Here is a 19963-nt window from a genome sequence, read left to right as displayed (position 1 = left end):
CACCAGTTTGAACATTTAAACATGATGAGTGGGACTAAAGGTAATTTAGCTTCTCAAACAAGGGTTCAAATGGGATCCGTCTCCGTGTTTGGAGAACGTCTGCATTCGAGGAGATGAAATACAATATTAGGGGCACAAGCAGGGAGAAACACAGCAGCATTACACAAAGAGAGGCAGACAGTAGAGTAGCGTAAGAAAGTGTTCCACACACAGCAGCGATGGGTAGTGTGGTAAAGTGTAGCCTTGCCGTTTCCTGCAGATGAAGACGGCCAGAAAGGTGACCAGGCCGGACACCAGGGCCATGCAGATCCATATGATGCTCATGGTGTTGTACCGCAGAGGAGCTGCAAACACATACACACACACACGCACGCACACACACACACACACACACACACACACACACACAAACACAAAAGGACAATGTGTCAGCTTCGAGTGTTTCCAGTTTACACTAAGACACACACACACACAGGCCGGCAAACACACAAGGCGGCAGGTAGAGCGGTGCTGGTTAAACAAGATAAACCCACGAAATTTGGAGCCTCATTAAGGAGCTCGGCATTTTTCTCATTTCTAATTACCTCCTGTTTGTTTTCTTTTTAAAAGTGTGTCTGAGGCACTATGGGTAGGAAATAGGCAGCCTCGTCATCGTTTTTTTTCGGAGTTTGAAGGGATTAAGCCGCCACCTTTAAATACGCTGTTGCAAGGACATGTACATGTAAGATGTACTGTAGGTTGAAGAAGAGACAAACATTACAACACTTGTGTCAGCAGCTGTTTCACAAACTGAGCCTTAATAACCGTCTGTCAAAACTACCCATGATGCATTACAATATATTTCTGGTGTCAATTCCCTAAAAACTAATCTTCTGTCTAAATTATTGATTGTTACAGTTTTTTTCAATGAAAAATATCCCTCTATGGCCTTAAATGGCTCGGGTATAACAACAAAAAAGAAAAAAACACAAGAACTATATTATAATTGTAGTCCAATATTAGTTGTTTTCATTTTATTTGAGAGATTTTATTTTCCATATATGTTGACGTCTGCAGATTTTGTCCACGGTGTCTGTGTTTTCCACATTCCTTGAGCGCCTTCTTCATCTTCCCCGTGTCACAGCCAAGAAACCACACTGTGCAAAACACACTGACACAGCTGGGGGAAAAAAAAAAAAAAAATGATGCTGACAGCAGAAGATTCATCAGTCACTTACTGACTGGTTGGAAAAAGAACCCACCCTCCAGAAGCCTGAACACAACGTGCCGTGTGTCCTTCACTGAATATTGATGGGAAAAACTAAATGGAATTTCGGTCTCATACGGGAAAAAAAATTCATAATATAACGCGGTTAACCGTTCAGAGATCTGTTCGCACAGACCTGGACACTCGGCAGCGAGAGGCCGCGGGCGCTGTTTGCGGAGAGGGATAACGGACGCGACTCAGCATGTCGGCTGGTGGGACGTGTGCCGCCCCCCTCTTGTTTTCAAGAGTCTGAACATGAATCAGTATCAAGAGGAGGGGAGTCAGGGTCGAGTGCAGCAGCAGGAGGGTTGTGCTTCGCAGACCTTGAGACCGCATGCAATCTGCCAAGACCCCCTATTAGAAAAGAAAAATATTCGTACAAAAGGCAACGGCCTAACGTTCTGTGTTGTATTTGCCACTGGTGGAAAGTCGTCTCCCCACCCCTGCGCCGTGTCCAGCTGTTCGAAGCAGGGATACAGGCCGCAGTTGTGCTGACAAGGGTGACCCTCGAACAAAAGTACAGATCGGTGCAACAGAGGGATGGAGCCAAGGCGGTCTCCGGGGCTCAGTGACCTCTTTCAGCCCTGGACCACGCTGTGCAGCCTGGCCCCCCGGGCTTTGGGAAGCTTTTCACAGAACACACTGTTTTCCTCACTCCACTGTACGGAATTCCGTGATACAGTACGTCCTTTTGTGTCTATAGTAGACCACCATATACTGTAACACACACACACACACACACACACACACACACACACACACACACACACCTGCTTTCCCGGTCTGAATCTCCACATTCTGGCTGAAGCGTCCGCTGCCCGCCGACGTTCTAGCTCGGACCTGGAAGATGTACTTGGTGCCCGGCTTCAGCCCCGACACGCGGGCGCTGGTGTTTCTAGACTTGAGGGTGGAGTAACTCTGCTCTTCATTATCCTGTAGATACACAAGACACAATTCACAGTAGAGATGAGCGCCGGGGAAAATTGGCATGCCGGTGAAGATGCTGGGAACATATAAGCTCACCCGCCGCATATGAACTCGTGAAAGGTTGCGGTTGTAGTTCCCTAACCCATAAAATTGTAGATTGATACATTTCACAACAAAGAACATGAACTAAATGTACCTGAGCCAAGTTTATTGTCGATGGGTGAGAAATGAATTGAGAAAGCATGTATCAATGCACTGTTTTGTACAGTAAGAGTAAGATTGGTCAATATTAGTATAGCACAGCAGAAAAACATATAATCAGAGTACATTTCTAACACCAACACATGGAAGGAGAAAAGGAGGTATATTTCCTCGCTCCTTGTGGAAACTGGTCTGTAAATTGCCTTAGAAATCAAATTTGGCACTCCATAAATAAATCTCAATTAAATTGAATATTCCAAGACGTATTAAGTATAGCACAGGCGCCTTGTAAATTAAATGGCCAGACAATATAATCTGTGATTAATCAGTTAATAATTGGCTCATCATAAGTGGCACACCTTGGGACAACATACAATTATTATACATTTTGTACGTTGCTGATATAGATCATATTCAAATAACCTACTTCTCGAAATTTTTCGTCTCCTATTGTCCATTAGTTCAATCTGAACATCTATGGGGTTAAATCGGATCCAGACAAAGCTGCAATAAACAAAATGATCAGTCTTGATCAGATTCGTCTTTTTTTCAATTCTCCCAGAAAACTATTCATAAATTCATCAATGGGCCACACTGATACAATAGCTGACGCGTTATGCCATTATGATGATTAATCAGAAAGACGAAAAAAAATACCGCCGGTAACCACCGGTAAAGAGAAAGGCAGATTATACTAAATTAAAGATCCTCACTAACTTATTTTATTTTCTCCCAAATAATATTTTCTATCATGTTTTGGGGTAGATTTGTTGAACCCTGTGTTGTGCACCGTTATCATAAACGAATACAATCTCATCTGCCAGTCAAACATAATTGGCAGCCAATTACCGCGCGCGTCTTTTGATCTCCCTCTGTCAGCCACAAAACTGACAGGTGCTTTGAACGGTGTTTGTCTCATTTTCATGTTTCCTTTTCAAATCATCGCTTCATTGACGATGCATCATTTGTCCAAATGCAAATTATCAAGCTTGTTACACCTACTCGCTATTCAAAAATGTTTTTTTTTTTTATGTACATATTAATTAAAAGCGGAGACGCGCGTATTGTTTTGAAAGGAGCGTGTTCTTTTTTCGGAAGTCTTGATTAACGGGGAAGTTCATCGCCATCACCGCTCTCCTCACCTTGTTTGCATCGCCCCCGCTTTGCAGCTTCTGTTCATTCGGGGATACTTAATAAGAAAAAGAAGTACGGCAAATAACGGGAGGCGCGAGGTGCATCCAAGCAGCACAATAAGTGAATCATTCATGTGTCCTTGGAAAAGATAAGAGCCTAATTATGAAGAAGTGGCAGGTGAAGAAATGAAAGACTTTTCTTTTTGGCCTTCATTATCATCCGCAGCTCGAGTGCTGCCGCCGCCGCAGCGGCCGCCATCCTTGCTGTGACTCGTTCGTGTCGAGCACAGTGCCGTAGAAACCCCAAAGAGAGCATATTGCTGACTTGTCCACTTGAAAATCCCCCGCAGCCGTCTCGGCCCCTGAGCACGGCCAGATTAAGATACCGCCGCAAGAGACGAGCTAATCCTTCGGCTCTCCCCGCGCCATCCTGCTCGTACGGCTATGAGACTGCTCGCTCCCAGGCCGCTCCCTCTGCAATTAGCTGATTTCTATCATGTCTCTCACACACACACACACACACACACACCATACACGCTTTTGCGGCAATTAGCTTGTCACAAGGCTTGTGCGCCCGCCAGCCGCTCGCTGTCACTGCCACTTTCACTAAGTTGGAATCTACACCGTCTCATCCTCTGTCTTTCTCTCCCTCTCTCTCGACCCCCATTTCCTTTCAATTAGCTGAGCTGCCAGTAGGATCTTTTTCCCCGATTAAGTTATCCAGATAAGTCTATCCAGCCGCCACTCCTCGGCATGATTCACAACATCTTGGCTCAGCTTTGTCGCAAGCCCTTTGATGACAATGAGCTCATGTTCTCCAGGTACAGCGAGGGCCGTGTCACCCCCCCACCCAAGCTGCCTCAATAGTTTCACATCAATGTTTTTTGGAGAATATACAGAATATGCTGACGCAACCCCCAAAAACAGATGACTACAGAGTTTCTTGTTCGGTACAGATGCGGCAATCAGCTGAGTACCTTCTCGTGGTATTTGATGTCGTACTCCAGAATTACTCCGTTGGGCCGGTCGGGCTCATGCCACAGCAGAGTCACGCTGTTCTGACTGGCGTTTTCCGGGCGGATGGCTAACACCTCAGAGGGGGCTGAAAAGGAAACAGGAGAGATTACTGCTCTCTCAGTTCAACACGTGGTTTGTCGGTGACTGTCAAATCGCACCGCTGTGGTGATGGGATAGTCCCGCAGCGACGTCCTGTTTACACTGTGGCTGAAAATCAAATTGGTACAGCTTCAAAGTAGAGCATGTTTAAAATACAATAAATTAAACAGAGAGTGGCCTGTCCCATGTTTTATAGACTGTAGATGTTCATACTTGTATGAGTGGATCTGTTGATAGCTCCCCTCACTGGCGACCCACCTGTATCAGCGCAGCTGCAGTTCACTGTATGTTCACTGTTCACTGTATAATCACAATCTGATAAATATGTCAGAAATGATAGGCTGCTGAGCTTTTAACCTCATCTAGCCCCCATGTGTAGTATAAGGTACAGTCTTGACGGCGTACCGACTAGCTTTTACAAGCACTTGTAGCAGACCGTTCACTAAGATCATTAACTCAGTGACTCATGAATCTTGAGCAGAACCGAATACAATGATTTCAATCATCAAAGCGATTTTTTGATTCCCACCATCTATTACGGACGTAACAATCCGACCCCACCTCCTCCATGAGACGCTTTGTGGCAGGAGAGCAAATGAAAGGGGGTCAATCAGTGGAAATATATTAATTAAACCTTGCTTTATATATAAATATATATATTTAAACCTTTCCAATCCGAACAGGTAAAATTAATTCTGAGTTTCCCACTATGATTTGCTTAGGAAACATTATGCGACTGAATCATGGGGTAATATATGAAGTTCTGAGATGGAGCCGAGTTTCATTTGCTGTTTGAAGCTGGGGAAGTTTGACCTGCTGAAGGATGATGATCGTCAAGATTTCCTTTGAATGACCTCCTTTGAAACTAAGTGAGTCAAGCGCAACGGGCGGTACATCCTTTGATGACTAGGGGTCCATAACCAATACACAATCAACGGAAATTAGCTCTTCTAATGCCATAGCTGCTGAATCAACCCAAACCATCAATAAAACCATTGATTCATTGGCCGTGTTCTAACTGCTGGAAATGAAGAAGGAACAGAGATAAGCTGCTCCAGAAAAATTACTTTTTTCCAAGTTTGATAGTTGAAAAAAGTTCAACTTGAGTGCAGGTTACACTTCCTTGTGTGTCAACTAATCAATGACAGGTTTCACACGAGGAATTGCTGCAACATTAAACAGGATGTAGATGACGTTGGTGGTACATCACCATACGTCAGTATGGAGCACGGAACTGTCAGAGTTGGACATGAGTATTATTTGCTGACAGAGACATTACTATTCCATCTGGTCCTTATGGAAACAAACTGAGTGCCACAACCAGTTTTTTTCATTATCAGCACAAAATAGTGTTGAGACAGCACATTTATTTAGAAGATAGTTGTTTTTTTCTGTGTAAATCTGACAACAGAAACGGACAGGAAGAAGAGGAAAGAGAGATGCGTGATCATGGGCCACGGCTGAATTCAAATTTAAAATGATATAGGAGCAAGTGACCTTAACTCACTGCATGTTTTGCTTCTCAATGATTATTTTTTGTGACATTTCTCTTCTTTTGGATAATTTACAATGAGTGGTTCAAGGTCAGATCTGAACACAGGACACAACCAATACTGCAGATGGTACATCATCGGAGCCATCCTGGAGGGCAGCAGCATGAACACATCCTTTAGTGTTTAACACTTTGTTGTGTCCTGTCCTCTGAGGTCTGAGGAATCAGTGAGCCGTAGCCTGGAGCTTCCCAGGACCTGTGAGCTTCTCTGCTGCTAGGTTCTGGCTTGCATGTCCAGTGTGTTTTGCAAACTACATGTTTTGGATTGTTTTGTGACATTCACGGACGGCATCTTAAATATCCTGGGTTGTTGGTAGCAAGTAAGGGCCAGCAATTCATTGAATTGCTGCGGTGTCAGTAGTGATGTAGACATTGTACCGGATTGTTGTGGTGAGAAGGGAGCTGAGCTGGAAGGCAAAGCATTTGATTCGCCAGTTGATCTGTGATCCAACCCTCATTTATAGTCATGAGCTCTGGGTAGTGACCGGAAAAGTGATATCAAAGATACAAGGGGCCAAAAACAGTTTTTTCTCCATTAGTTACTCTTAGACATTGGGAGAGGAGCTCAGACATCTGGATGGAGCCTGAAGGAGAGCGGCATGAGCCAGTTGAGGTGGAATGGGCATCTGATTTGGATGCCTCCTGGGCATCTTCCATTTGAGGTTTTTCTGAGCACGTCCAATTGGTAGGATACTTTGGGGAAGACTTAAAACTCACTGGAGGGATTAAATAGCCCATCTGGCCAGGGAACGCCTTGGGATCCCCCTACTCTATTTCAGCCTGCTGCCACCATGACCCGACCCCGGGTAAGCAGAAGAAAATAAACGTATGGGTCATTCAAAAGGCGACACAGTTTTAGATATACACTGCGCTGCTGTTTAGTAGATGGGTATAGGATAGACTACAATGGATAAGTGGCCGGAGTACTGACTCACCGATTCATTCAAATTTAATTGTAATTACTTTTTAACATCAGTACTGTCAGATAAATGGGCCTTCCTGCTGCGTTGAAGCACTCTTTCTTGCAGTACTGAACTTAACACCATGCTTTATTAATGCCATGTTGCCTCTGCATCAATCATGGATTTTCAACTTAATTTTCCTGAACAGTGGAAACAAAAGCAGAAGGCATTACGGGATGTTGAATTAGTGGAAAAGGCCGACATGTGACAAGTGACAAAGCCTCCATGATGCAAAACTGAATGTGATTGTTCTGAACCCTACCTGCCTGGTTTGTTGTGATGTCCACCAAGGCATACAGTGGCGGCTCATTGCTCAGGTGCGTCACTGCATTCTTGGCCAGGATGCGGAAGGAGTAGTTGGTGTGGGCCACCAGGTTGAGCACGGTCACCCGGGGCTCTGTCAACCCAGTCTGGCGGGGGACGAATCGGACTGCTGCAGTGCCCAAACGCTCCACCAATGCTCCTCCTCCCGCCCCAAAACTAGCTCCTCCACCTGTCTTCCCTCCACCAGGGCCTCCAGGGGAGGATGTGCAGTCCTCACAGGGCCCTCCTTCCCCAGAGCATTTCTGACACAACACGCTGTACTGCAGGTCGCTGCGACCTCCGGTATCCAGAGGACGATCCCATTCTAAGTTCACAGATGTCCCGTTGACCGAGGAAATGACGTTTACTGGAGCAGATGGAGGGCCTGGAGAGAAGAAAGAGGAAAGTTGGAAGTTCATTCACGGGTTTGATTACTGTCCAAAATGTTAATTGCATTTTTCAGGCGAAGATAAGTTCAGCACATCATTCCATAGATGATATGGGTTGAGCAAGTGTTTGTGTACATATTTCTTTTGGACTTCGCTGAGGTGTTCTTGCCTGTGGGCCTAGGCGATCTTGTGTACCGTGTATTTATGCTTACGGGAGCATGGAGCTGCTGGTGGGTCATCTGCGGCTCGATAGTAATTGGAGTCACAGGGGCAGGAGAGGGCGGCTCTGGTCTCTGAGTGGCTGTGCTGGGGACATTTACCACACAGGCCATCGCCCGCCACCGGCTTATAGAAACCCACCTCACAGGCTGCAGAGAGAGAGAGAGGAGGGAGAGAGAGAATAAATAGTAAGTAAATAAGGAGCTTGCATGGAAGGGCTCTGCACTCCCATATTCACTCAGACCATGATAAAAGAGAGAGAGAGAGTGTGGCCAGAAAGACATGAATCACACTCCTATAGCAAGCTGTGCATATCAACGCTGCTTCAACTTTTTCAAAACTGTGTCATCTCCTCCACTGCATTCATTTTAGGACCCCCCTCCCCTCCCCCTCCTCTATATCTATGTATAATTACAGGCCTTGTAACCGTAGAGACCGTGGAGCAGGGGAGATGAAAGTCACTTCTTTCTCCTCCGATTTGGGCTGGAAAGGCTCTGCACTGTTGATACTCCCAGTGAGACCATCAGAATCCAGACCGTGTTTCAACCTTATTCAGCTTCTCTGATACATATTCACTTTTAACTCTGCACTGATTAATAATGGAGGGAGCTCTGATAAATATATTCTCTTTCCAGGCGGTTAATAGGCTTCCGCTATGGTAAATGGGGCAGGGGTAAAAGCTCGCAGAGCCTCAGAAAAGCTGCAGCAGACAGCGTGCTTATGTTTGCTCTTCCTCACAGAGTAATTTGTGTATGCTTCCCCAGAATACTGTACGTCAGTTTACAAATGCAGCGTTTTCCTAACCTGTCCTTGTTGAGTTTGTAGGAGACCATTTTTCTGTGCTTAGACTTCAAAGGTGTTGCAAAGAACCATGAAATTGGATAACCAACACCAGTGATATGATAACCAAGCAAATAGTTAAAATGTTTTCCGGATTACTGCCGAGACATTCTTAGATGCAGTAGAAAAGGAATAAAATGTTTTCATGCTTGTACTGTAGCTAATAAGTGTACACCCGCTGCCGAGTTCATCATGACCGCACAGAAACATACACAGACACACATGTAATGAATGTTCAGCCATTAGACTGCATATTCCTGATAACCCACATAATCATTTTTTTTTTTATTTCACAGATTTTTTATTGTGTTGTAATTTGAGTATTTCAAACAGTGTGCAAAGGCTCACATCATTCAACTTCAAACGCAGGACACTATCCCTCACTGCACCTGCAAACATGAGCAGCTGTTTTCATTGGTACACATGTCCGGAGGTCTGCCAGGAGTCGGCCTCTGTCTGATTTCTATGGCAGGGAAGAAGTCATCCCATGCTGTGCACATTACACAGACACATTACATTTATGAATGGAAATGAAACTGGCGAAGAAAGAATAACATTGTGGATAGATAAAGAAAACAAATCTGCATCTGTTGCCTTCAAAATTTAATTTAAAAAAAATATTTAACCGACACCTTTTTTATTTCTTGTTTTAGGGGAAAAAACAGAAGACAAACATTTACAACACAGATCTTTGTACAAATAGAATATATACTATAATATATAGTAAATAAAAACTGCTATCTAGTCTTTCGTAGATTTAGAATTAAATCGAATTACAAAAAAACAAAAAACAAGTAGAAGGGAACTGTGGAAGAAATGTGACACTAAAAATTGTATATAAATTAAGATAACTTCAAATTACTTTTTTAGTGATTCTTTTGACTGAAGACTGGTCAACATTTAACTTCCCTTAGAAAGAACGTCTGTTCCACCTGAACTTCTCTGTGCATCGCATCTGCGCAATTATTTTAGTTATACTTTATATATATATATATTTAAACACCACATCTTTTCAGACTCCATTTACTTAATCATCTTGCACAGTTTTTTGTTTTCTCTGCGATAATAACTTTAACCCCATTTAAGCCATCACAGTCCAATATGTTAACACATGCCAACCATGACAATCAGCATTCACATCACGGTCACACTGATGCTTTACCACGGCATTAACACACAAGTGCTTGCACGACAGAGCTTCCCCCTGAACGACCATTTTGTATAGTAAAATCCCCTCATCATTTATCGCTCACCACATGATGCGTTACATCTAAGTGGTCAGCGCCACTGAAAATGACCTATGACCTGATCCCTAGAGGGACATGCAGTTTGTGTAATAAATTGCAAATTATAAAAAAAGTTGTGAAGGCACATCGCTTCCCATCAACACACATGGCTTACGTCACTCCAGGCTACAGGTGTAATAACCAAGTGGCCCTGACGTTTTGAAGCCTCAACTTTAGTATTTTGACCAGCGCCATCTTGTTTTTGTTTGGAGTGTGGTGGTCGAAGGTGGGGAGGCCTCAGCTAACTCCACGAGTCCTAAAACTGTCCTTTTACTACTTCTAGATTCTATTCATTATTTCAACAAGCTTTGCACAGTGTGACATGCGCATGCTTTAGTTTCTGCCATTACCAACTCAGTGTGAAACGAGAGTAGATGCCCTATAATCACCGAGTGACATTGAGTACTGGGAAACGGAGCAGTTAACTGATTTGCATTGCATTTCCAGGGGTTAAAAACGGAGAAATGCATACTGAGAATAATCTTTACCCCTTCAAATGTCCCAACTCACACAAACACACACACACACACACATAGAGATAAACAGACTGGGGACGATAGTTTTTAGCTCCCCCCCCCGGAAGCTATTCCTATTTGCAATATTTACCCCAGACCATTCTCTCTTCCTTTTTTTTTTCTATTCAGTTAATCCCTCCATGTTTTTTTTTGTGAAGCCCCTGAGTTGAAAAGCAGGCCACGATAAACATCGCAACAGCTCGTTCATCAAGGAGAGAGGCAGCGAGCTCTTTGAAGTCTCTGACAGATTCATCAGGAGTTCTGCACATGCACACGCACACACACACACACACACACACACACACACACACACACAGCTTATGCTAATGTAAGAGCACACACATGGCGGCTGTCTGATGCACAGTAACAGTAACCACACGCACAATGAATTTATCAACGCACAGGTGAATATGCAAAGGGGAGGAGAAGGCGGTCTGTTCTCCAGGCCAGCTGTGATAACCTCTCACTTCACTTCTGATGTGCTGCTCATTTGGTAAAAAAAAAAATCAGCCGTAAATGGGTATGGCGATAATTATTTTTTTTAAACCTACATATATTGTGTGAACGGTGTTGCGATGAAAGAGAATAATCACAGCTATCCGACTGCTGCTGGAAAAACTGACTTGAAATTCCTCCAAAAAATAACAACACTTAATAAAAACGAATGAAAGAAGTTTGTAACATTTTAGTATCAATAAATCGCAGCATTGTGGTAGAGTCTTGTGCGGTCACTGATGAATTTAGCAGGCCCCGCTCGACATTTTACCATTCAATGCAACCAAGTCAGCTTCGCAGCACAAGGCGAGGGCTGCTCCCCCGGCACAGAGCGAAAGCATTTACAGTTACGGTCACAGTTTGGGATGTCACATCTCTTTACAGCGAGCGGGAGGAACTGTGAATGGCACGAGCGAGGCAGCCGACAGACTACTACACTTACAGTCAGTTTAAGTGAGTCATGTGAGCGGTGACTGACAGCATCAGTTGGAGTGACATTTTGCTGCTGCCGGTTGAAAATTTGAACTAACCCGCAGTTCATTCCGAAGACGAAGAGCAGCTCCAAGGAGACTGTACAAAATACTACAGCACAATATACACCATAATACAGTTAAATGTGACATACTATGCAAAAATCACTTTTTCAGTGTTGTGCACATAAGTGTGTGTATCTGTGGAGCCTGCCAGCCCACAAACTGTGAAAAAAAGACCACCCTGTGGTCTTTTTTGTGAGCTGGCTGAACCCTACAGTCTGGCTCCGAACAACTCGTTCAGATTTCTGTCCCACTGTGATTTCATAGTTGGACTCTTTTGGAGTAATCCCACCTGCAATCTGAGAATCTCCACTTCTCTGGTGAAGGGGCGTGACATTTTCTACATAGTTTGAAATTGGTTGACCAATCACAACAGAGTGGGCCAGCTGGCCAATCAGAGCAGACTGGGGTTTATCAGGAGGCGGAGCTAAAAGAAATCCAGGCGTTTTCGAGAAAGGGTGAAAAGAAGAGCTGCAGGAATGGGCAGTATGAGAACACTGATGCCTTTTCTGAACATTAGAGCATGTAAACCTTTTCAAGTGGTAACCCACATTAAAAGTATTAACCTGAATATGAGCATAATATGTCACCTTTAATAAATCATGTTTAAATTACTGAAATCAGCTCATGACATTCTTAGTGGGTTGCATTATGGGAACAATTGCACTCGTGTTGTTGGGGGATTGACCCGTAAGTTAAAATATTGCTGCTTTGATTTACACCATCCTTTGTTTTCAGGAAGTCTCTTGTGAGTCTTTTTGGTTAATCCCATTGGAGAAAGCCTCTGGTGCACCTTAAATACGGTTTTGAAATTTTAACAACTTTTACAATATGCAGCTGTATACGTATATGAAATAAACAATACAAAATTCAGTTGTGTTTTAGAACTCAGTATAAGCAGATACTTTAATGGGAGAAAAATTAATTGGGAAAATGCTGAATTACCAACAAAGCAAAGTGGGCACAGTGAAACTGGGGACCCAAAACTTCAGGTTCATGTGTTAGTACGTTTTGCATGTAATTTGATTCATAAAAAAAAATTGGATGAGTAGTAGTATTTGTAGTATTTGTCCAGGTAATGTAACAGCACAGGAGTACAGGTGGGTTCTTGAGTATGTAATGAAGAGTTGGACACGTTAATCTAGCCATGGGTTCAGACATCAATAGTAACAGGAGCGTGTGACAGATAAGTAACTTGTGGCATGTTAAATTGAATGAAAATACAGTAAGTCTGCAGTATTGAAAAAGTTGCCTAATCTTCTTCACTGTCGCCTTGTTTAGAGAAAACTAACATTAGATCAATATATCACAATTATTTAACAGCAAAGTCAATAAGAGTTGGTGGAGCAGCTGTGTGTTCATGCACAGAGAAAGATCGCACAAGGCTCAGACCTGACTGAGACTTGAGTTGCCGTGTTTTATAAATGTCCGTCACTAAGGAGTGAAGAAGGTAATAATGAAGCTAAAAAAACAAAGGTTGTTGGGTAGCTAGACACTAAAACAGCAGGAGCACACAGGGAAACCAGGAAATGGTAACAAGATGTCTAGCACATTTTGTGGGCGACCCAAGAAACGAAGAAGAACCCCTCTGTTACTGCACAGCAAGTCAAGAAAAGCCTCAAATTTGATTGTTCTGGGAAAAACAGCGCCTGAAGAATTATGTGGACGTGTAGCTGTCCAGATAATTATGTTGTGAACTGTATGTTTGAAATGTGGAGTGTGAACAGAAAAAAGTGACGGAAATAAAACGAGAGGTTCGGATCGAGGAGACACATACAGTGATATGCGCGTGCTCACGTGCGGATGCTCGCGTGTTGCTCGGCGTGTCAGTACCTGTCAACGCGGTGCACTCGCTACAGGGAGAATTTGCATTACAATGAAACTTAATAGCCGCGTGTAGCAGTGTGTGCTGACCTTGATTTACTCCCTGTATAAGTGGGTAAATAAATACATTGGGAAACGAGGGGGAGGGGGGGGGCGCCGGAAAAAGCACATCATCGTCCAACGTGTGAGGAGATTGAGGGAGGAGCGGAGCGGGAGCAAGTGCACCCCGGGTTTGCCTGTGAAAAGCTCATGTTTAGTGTATAGTGGCTGTGAGCCCACTCTGCTTCAAGCAGGGCTGGCCCAAGGCATAAGCGAAGTAAGCGGTTGCTTAGGACCCCCTGGCCACCAGGGCCCCATTCCCAACTGAACTCTAGGCACGATACAACCGCAGTCAGTCATACGGCAGTAGCCTATTAAGTTAAGAAAAAGGAAATGTCACAAAAAAGAAGTTTTACCATGAACATTCGCCGGCTAGATAAACACGCCTACGGTTCAGTCAAGGTATCTTCAGCTAACGTTGGCTAATAAACCATTAACTAAGAAAATGTATTGACAGCTAGACTCCACTAACCCTAACCCTCACCCCCCTAACCTTTTTGAATATTAGAGTGCAAATTTAACACTGGACCACTTTTGTGAGTTCGCTACTTTTAAAATTAAAAACCATAGAAGCATAAACGCTGACATTGGCCCTCTGTGATGGTCTGCACCTGTTGTGTTTCGCCTGTGTTCAATTAGCCCCGCCTACCTTGTGATTTGATCAGTCGATTACATCTACATGAAATATGTATTCCTGTGTATTCTAAAAGTGTACAACACCTTAGCAAACGTGCTTGGAGACATTCTGAAAAGCTGAGCATCGATCAAGCCTGATGGAACTAGGATCAATAGGTGAATCATCCTAGATGACATTGCAGTGGGTGTTCCATTTCGGATATTATCGTTCTATCACTCTAAAGACTGTTCAGGTAACAGAGCTTTACTCAGTTTAAAACATTATATTTAAGGTATTTTCTATAGTCTATAGGTGATGTAGCATCGATTGTCGTCAGGTCAAAGTCCGGCTGACGATTTGATGGAAAATTATGGTTCCGCCCCTTGTCACTTGGGGGTGCTGCACCACCGTCTGCACCAACCTCCCCGCGCCCTTGGTTACAGACATGTATAGTAAAAAAACAATTACTTATTGATTTTTAAAAATCTACTCTAAAATTGACCTATAAACTGAATCTGTTAACCAAAGCGGATCTAAAAGTTCTACTTGCTCTTCTACAACATATTCAGTTCTGATGTCCTAGACCTCGCAAAGCGTTGACCTTGTAGAGGAAGTGAGCGCACGCCAACATCTAGTGACAGAGTCAGCCGAAGGCTCCATAGCGGGTTCCCCGGGGAGCACATGAAGCCACTAACGAGCCGCTGAAGCTGTCTGAGTGATGGATGAACGTGTCGACGAGATCAGCTGTGGAAATGGGACACTCACCGTCCACACCGTCCCTCCTCTCACATCGCTGGTCCAGATACTAACAGCTGGACTGTCGCACAACCTGCTAAACGAAGGCCCCCCCCCCCTCCCTCCAATTTGAGGTGAGCCTGATTTGCCTGATGTTGCATCCTGGGGCATGGAGATAGATGACCATGGGTGGGCTCTAGAATGGAGGAGGCCGGTTAAAGATCCTTGAAGAAGGATAGATGGACGGGTCAGAGGACAAGAGATGCAGTGCAATTTTAAATCAACCAAAAGAGGCGATCGCCATTTTGGGAGTTATAAGTGTGAGGCTGTGGTCAGATACATATTAACATCCATCTGTAGTGTTTGTGTCTGGTGTCTGTAGTTTGATACTGAACAGTGTATTCAGATACTTTAGTCCATCTGTTAGAGAACAATTATAGGTTGGACGTAGGATTGCTGAAGCAATGATTGAAGACTACACAACAATCGAACTGGAATAAGAGATATGAAACCTGTTTACCTAACACCAAAGTCCCCATTGAGAAATGAAATGATATCATCTGGAGAAAAACGGCAAATTCCAAACTGTCCAAGTGAAAAATTATTTGTTTATCCTACTGAGTGCCTGGGATTCCACTGGCAATATGATCACAGCACTTTTTTTTTAAGTAATCTATCACACGATTAGCTGACCCCGTTGAGAAAATCTGTGTGGAAAAAACACTCTACAGACCGGCCCGTGTAGGTGTTGACAACTGAGCTAGCAGCTTAAATGAGCTGCGCAAACTGACATTAGCGGTGCACGACTACTACTTGTTTGTTCGCTTCTTTGGCAGTGAAGAATGCAACACATGGCACGTGTCCATAATAAGAAAGAGACATTGGCCGAAAGCCAACGTAAATTGCAGCTCAAAGTCTCGTTTTTCGCAATGTACAGTCACTTTTTGGCTGCTCGTCAGTATGCGGCAACGTCCATACTCATATGTTTTTTGACATTTATTTCAAAATGAAAACGATCTCCGTCCACACAAGCATATTAGCACCGTATCAATTCTAATCCCCACCCATACTGACACTCCTGAAAAAGCATATCACGTGGCCATTCACGCACACAGGGCACGTGTGTGCTGGTGTAAACAGAAAACAGATTATCTACTCAGGAGTTTTTCAAATTTACAGAAAATACTAAGGTAAAAAACTAAGACGAGGGTTTTTTTCTTGAAACATAGTAGTGTGGATGTGGCCTGAGTCACTTTATACACCGTTCACTCTCTAACACTCTGCTCGTTACTTTCACTTCGATGCGTGTCACACATTCACAAGCAGAACCGTTTCCTCTGCGGAGAAGCGTTCTCTCCTTGCAGCCGGGCGAATCCAGCAACATTATGTCAGCAATCAGCCTATGTGCAAGCTCACCTGGCTTAGAAAGTGAAAGCGTGACGGCTTTCTGATTGGTTCATTTGTGCCCAAAACACGCCCGTTAACCATTTTCAATCCGTGCGCTTGGTGCAGCGACGCTTTTTTCCCACTGACCAACAGGTGGATTATTTATGCGCGGACAGTTAACCAGACAGCAGATGCTGTAGAAGAAAATTCGGCTGAACTATATCAATTGATTCTCCTACAGCAGATACAGAGAACCATGGGTTGAGATGTGCTGTATTTCATGGCACATTTGATGCCGCTGATCGACGGCACTTCCGTCTGCCTGAAGAACCCGTCAGTCCACATACATCCCCGCCTCTCCTCCTGCTCCGTTGCCCCCCCCCCCCCCCCCCCCCCCCCCCCCCGCTGGGTTCAAATCAATTCCATCAATGAAGCCATCACAAAGGAAACATTATCGCAGTGTTTTCCTGCGAAAAAAAGGGTCCTGGTAATTACAAATCAAACGAGACAAATACATCCCGGTTAATGAGCGTTAAACGGATGTTAATTATCCGATTGAATGGCTGTCACCATTAAACTGTGCCTGATGGAAGCAGTGGGGGGAGGGGGAGCCGGGGGAGGGTGGGAGAGGGTCGGGGGAGAGGGTCGGGAAAGGGGAAGCTCAAAAAAGAGATGGGCATTCTGCAAGGCGCATTAGCGGCAGACTGAGAAGATCAGAGGGTGTGAAGCGCGTGTGTCGGACATTCAAGCGAGAGGGGAAAAGGCGTGGGGAGAAGCCAGGGGGGCAGGTGGGGAGGGAGGGAGGGAGGGAGGGAGGGGACTAATCCTTTCACTTTTCCTTTTCTCTGACACTGGAAATTACCGCGATGCATCAGAGGGGAAATTAATCAAGTGTTTTTAGATTATTTATATATTAGAAAAGGACAAAGTTTCCCGAGGAGAGAGTTGAACCGAGGCAGGAGTCACGGTGTGTTAATAACGCTCACAGCCAGTCTACCAGGAAGCTCCAGTCATAACATATCCATCTAAGAGGGATTAAAAAAAAAAAAAAACAGAAACAAAATTGAAAGTTCACACGCTTAACATTCACCAAAGGGAGCCAGTCCCATCCGACTCATCAAGCGGCTCACAGCGAAGAGGGAGAGTCCACACCGGGACTGTGCAGTACAGAAACGACATCTTTTGGATCTCGTGTTTTGAGACTAATTGTGTTAGAGCAGAGGTCCGGTCGAACAATAACTCCTGGTGAGGCGATAAAATTCCTCTCATGAATGAAGGCGTGCATATTACAAAATAAGACAATCTGTTCGATAAAAAGAAGCTCCATCAAAACGTATCCACTGCTCTGATTTCACCTTTGATACTCGAAATTCTGACGGACGTGATTGTTACCCTAGAATCAATTGTAATGTAACTATTATATATATTCTTCCATGTTCTAGAAACACAATTGTGTCACTGCAATGTGGATAGTAACAGTAGTAAACTGCTCATATAGTCATATAGTTAAATCAACATTTAAGGACTCCAGGAGGGAATTGTTGTCTATCTTTCTTTATATTTTAATTTTATATATAATACATGAAAGACAGCACCAATGCCAGAAATAAAACCACCATAATAAACAACACAGGCAATTTCAGAAAGCCTTTAATGTAAGTTCACACCAAGTTTTTTTTAATTCCATACTGATGTTCTCCTAAAGTCAGTACGATGTCCCAGGGGTCCCAGACTTTCAGAGTCCTCAAAGGCCCCCAGGCTGTCAATGTGTGGTAATTTGATTAACTGCAGATTTTTGTGAGATTGTATGAACCACTGCATAACTGTATGAACAAAAAATGTTTAAGTCATATCCGTTTACAAACTTGAAAAAGAGTACAAACGTTTTTATTTCAGAAGACGCCATGCTAAGATGATGCACAGGCAATCCTGAACAACTTCCTCTTCAAAACTGACACGAAAGAAGGATCGTTCTGTTTGATATAAGGAAATGTGAAATATTATAATGCATTCGTTTATTTTGGCCAAATTCCACAGACACCGTCCTGCTGCTGGAAACACCAAATGTTGATGAAAATAGCCACCTGACAAATGCTCCATTGCCTCTTGCTGGACTAACATTTAAAAAAGCCACTTAAATATCATAAAGCGATACAATTGAGACCCATGTTTTATGATTTACATCTTCACTAGCAATGCGCTTGGGGTTGAGGGTCATAAGAAAACAAGGTAGTGGAGTCTGACTAATGTTGCTGGTGTTGGTCCTTTAGTAGTGATTTGTTCACGTTAAAATACAAACTCTAGAACGTCACCAGCGTGGTGACCCACCTCTCAGCTGGTCAGCAGCTTGTTCCAGTCCAGAGCTCCAGTACATTTTTAAAATAGCAAAAACAGCCCAAAGTGTACCATTTCCAAGATAAAGAATTTGAATCATCAGTTGATTGTAAATGTATTGTTCGAGTGACATTTTACAAAAACGCATTTAACACATTTAACTAAATGTATCTCTATAATCTCAGTTTTGCTATCGTTGCCAAAGAGGTTATGTTTTCACCCCTTTCCATGGTTTTTAAGCTACGGAAATCTACAGGACGGATTTCGACGAAATCGAGTGGATGGATGAGACATGGGCCAGGAAAGAACGAAAAAGAAATTTGGGACAAAAGGGGCACATCCACATTACTTTTTTTATTTGTCACCTATTTCCGTGGTAATAATGCAAGGATCTTTATCAAAAAAGACAGATATAGTCAGATATATTTAGAATTGATATCTACTGTATGAGCATGCAATTTGTTGCAGATCCAAATCCAAATGTAAATGTGGATTAATGATGGGGTTGTTGGGGCCTTGCTGGGAGGCATAAGCCCAGATGAATTCTGGGAGCTCATTTAAATTTGCTCCGCCAGAATACGGTCTGGATCCCCTCCATTGGGAAGGGATCCCCCCCTCCAGGCAGAAAACTTGCCGGTCCAATCACGGCCGCGTATCTGATAATGGGCGGGGTTTCACCACGACGCGGACGGAAGCGACTTTTGTAAACAACCAAGATGGCTGCCGCTGATGAACGAGCATAGCACTCGTTCACACACATTGTGGAATCACCATCACAGGCATCTCCTCCGTTCTCTGGTCTGTTGACATTTTTGCGTCGCTCAACAGACGTCTGCGTCCAGACTAATACGCATTTGAGTCTGCTGAGGGTCATTCTAGTTCACGCAAGCAGTCGGCTGTCTGTGATGGAAGTTTCTCGACTCAACGGTGTCGCAAACTGGCAACCCCTGTCTGAAATGCCAACATGTCTTTTTTGCAATTAATGACACACACATGCGCATGGTACATTCAAACAGCCGACACCCGTACGAACTCTGCTTCCGTTTCGGCCGTCCCCTGTAGCGAGGGAGACGTAAATAACGGCGCCCTGTGTGCACATCACTTTAATTCAATGAGAAGTCGGGGGCGGAAAATCATTTGAAGAAGTCCCGCAGTCCCCTCAGACGGAGGCTGCCAGCTTCCCAGTGATCCGCTATCATGTTGCCTGTCTCTTTACTGTCAGCGCTAATAGCTCTCAGACACCGGGCCGGGA

At 43.9% G+C, this 19963-nt stretch overlaps 1 protein-coding gene across 1 annotated transcript in view; it reads right to left on the bottom strand.

Annotated features, from left to right (window-relative positions):
- epha8 (eph receptor A8) overlaps positions 1 to 19963 on the bottom strand; it is a 103371-nt gene that overhangs the window by 14081 nt on the left and 69327 nt on the right. Inside the window, exons 7-11 of the mRNA XM_035632673.2 lie at positions 8042 to 8197; positions 7400 to 7825; positions 4485 to 4609; positions 2017 to 2179; positions 212 to 344 (exon numbers count right to left, since the gene is read on the bottom strand). Coding sequence (XP_035488566.1) covers positions 212 to 344; positions 2017 to 2179; positions 4485 to 4609; positions 7400 to 7825; positions 8042 to 8197 — 1003 coding nt within the window. The remainder of the gene's footprint in view (positions 1 to 211; positions 345 to 2016; positions 2180 to 4484; positions 4610 to 7399; positions 7826 to 8041; positions 8198 to 19963) is intronic.

Source organism: Scophthalmus maximus, chromosome 6 (genome assembly GCF_022379125.1).
Source record: "Scophthalmus maximus strain ysfricsl-2021 chromosome 6, ASM2237912v1, whole genome shotgun sequence".
Lineage (NCBI taxonomy): Eukaryota > Metazoa > Chordata > Actinopteri > Pleuronectiformes > Scophthalmidae > Scophthalmus > Scophthalmus maximus.
This window is presented reverse-complemented; position numbering and strand designations above follow the sequence as displayed.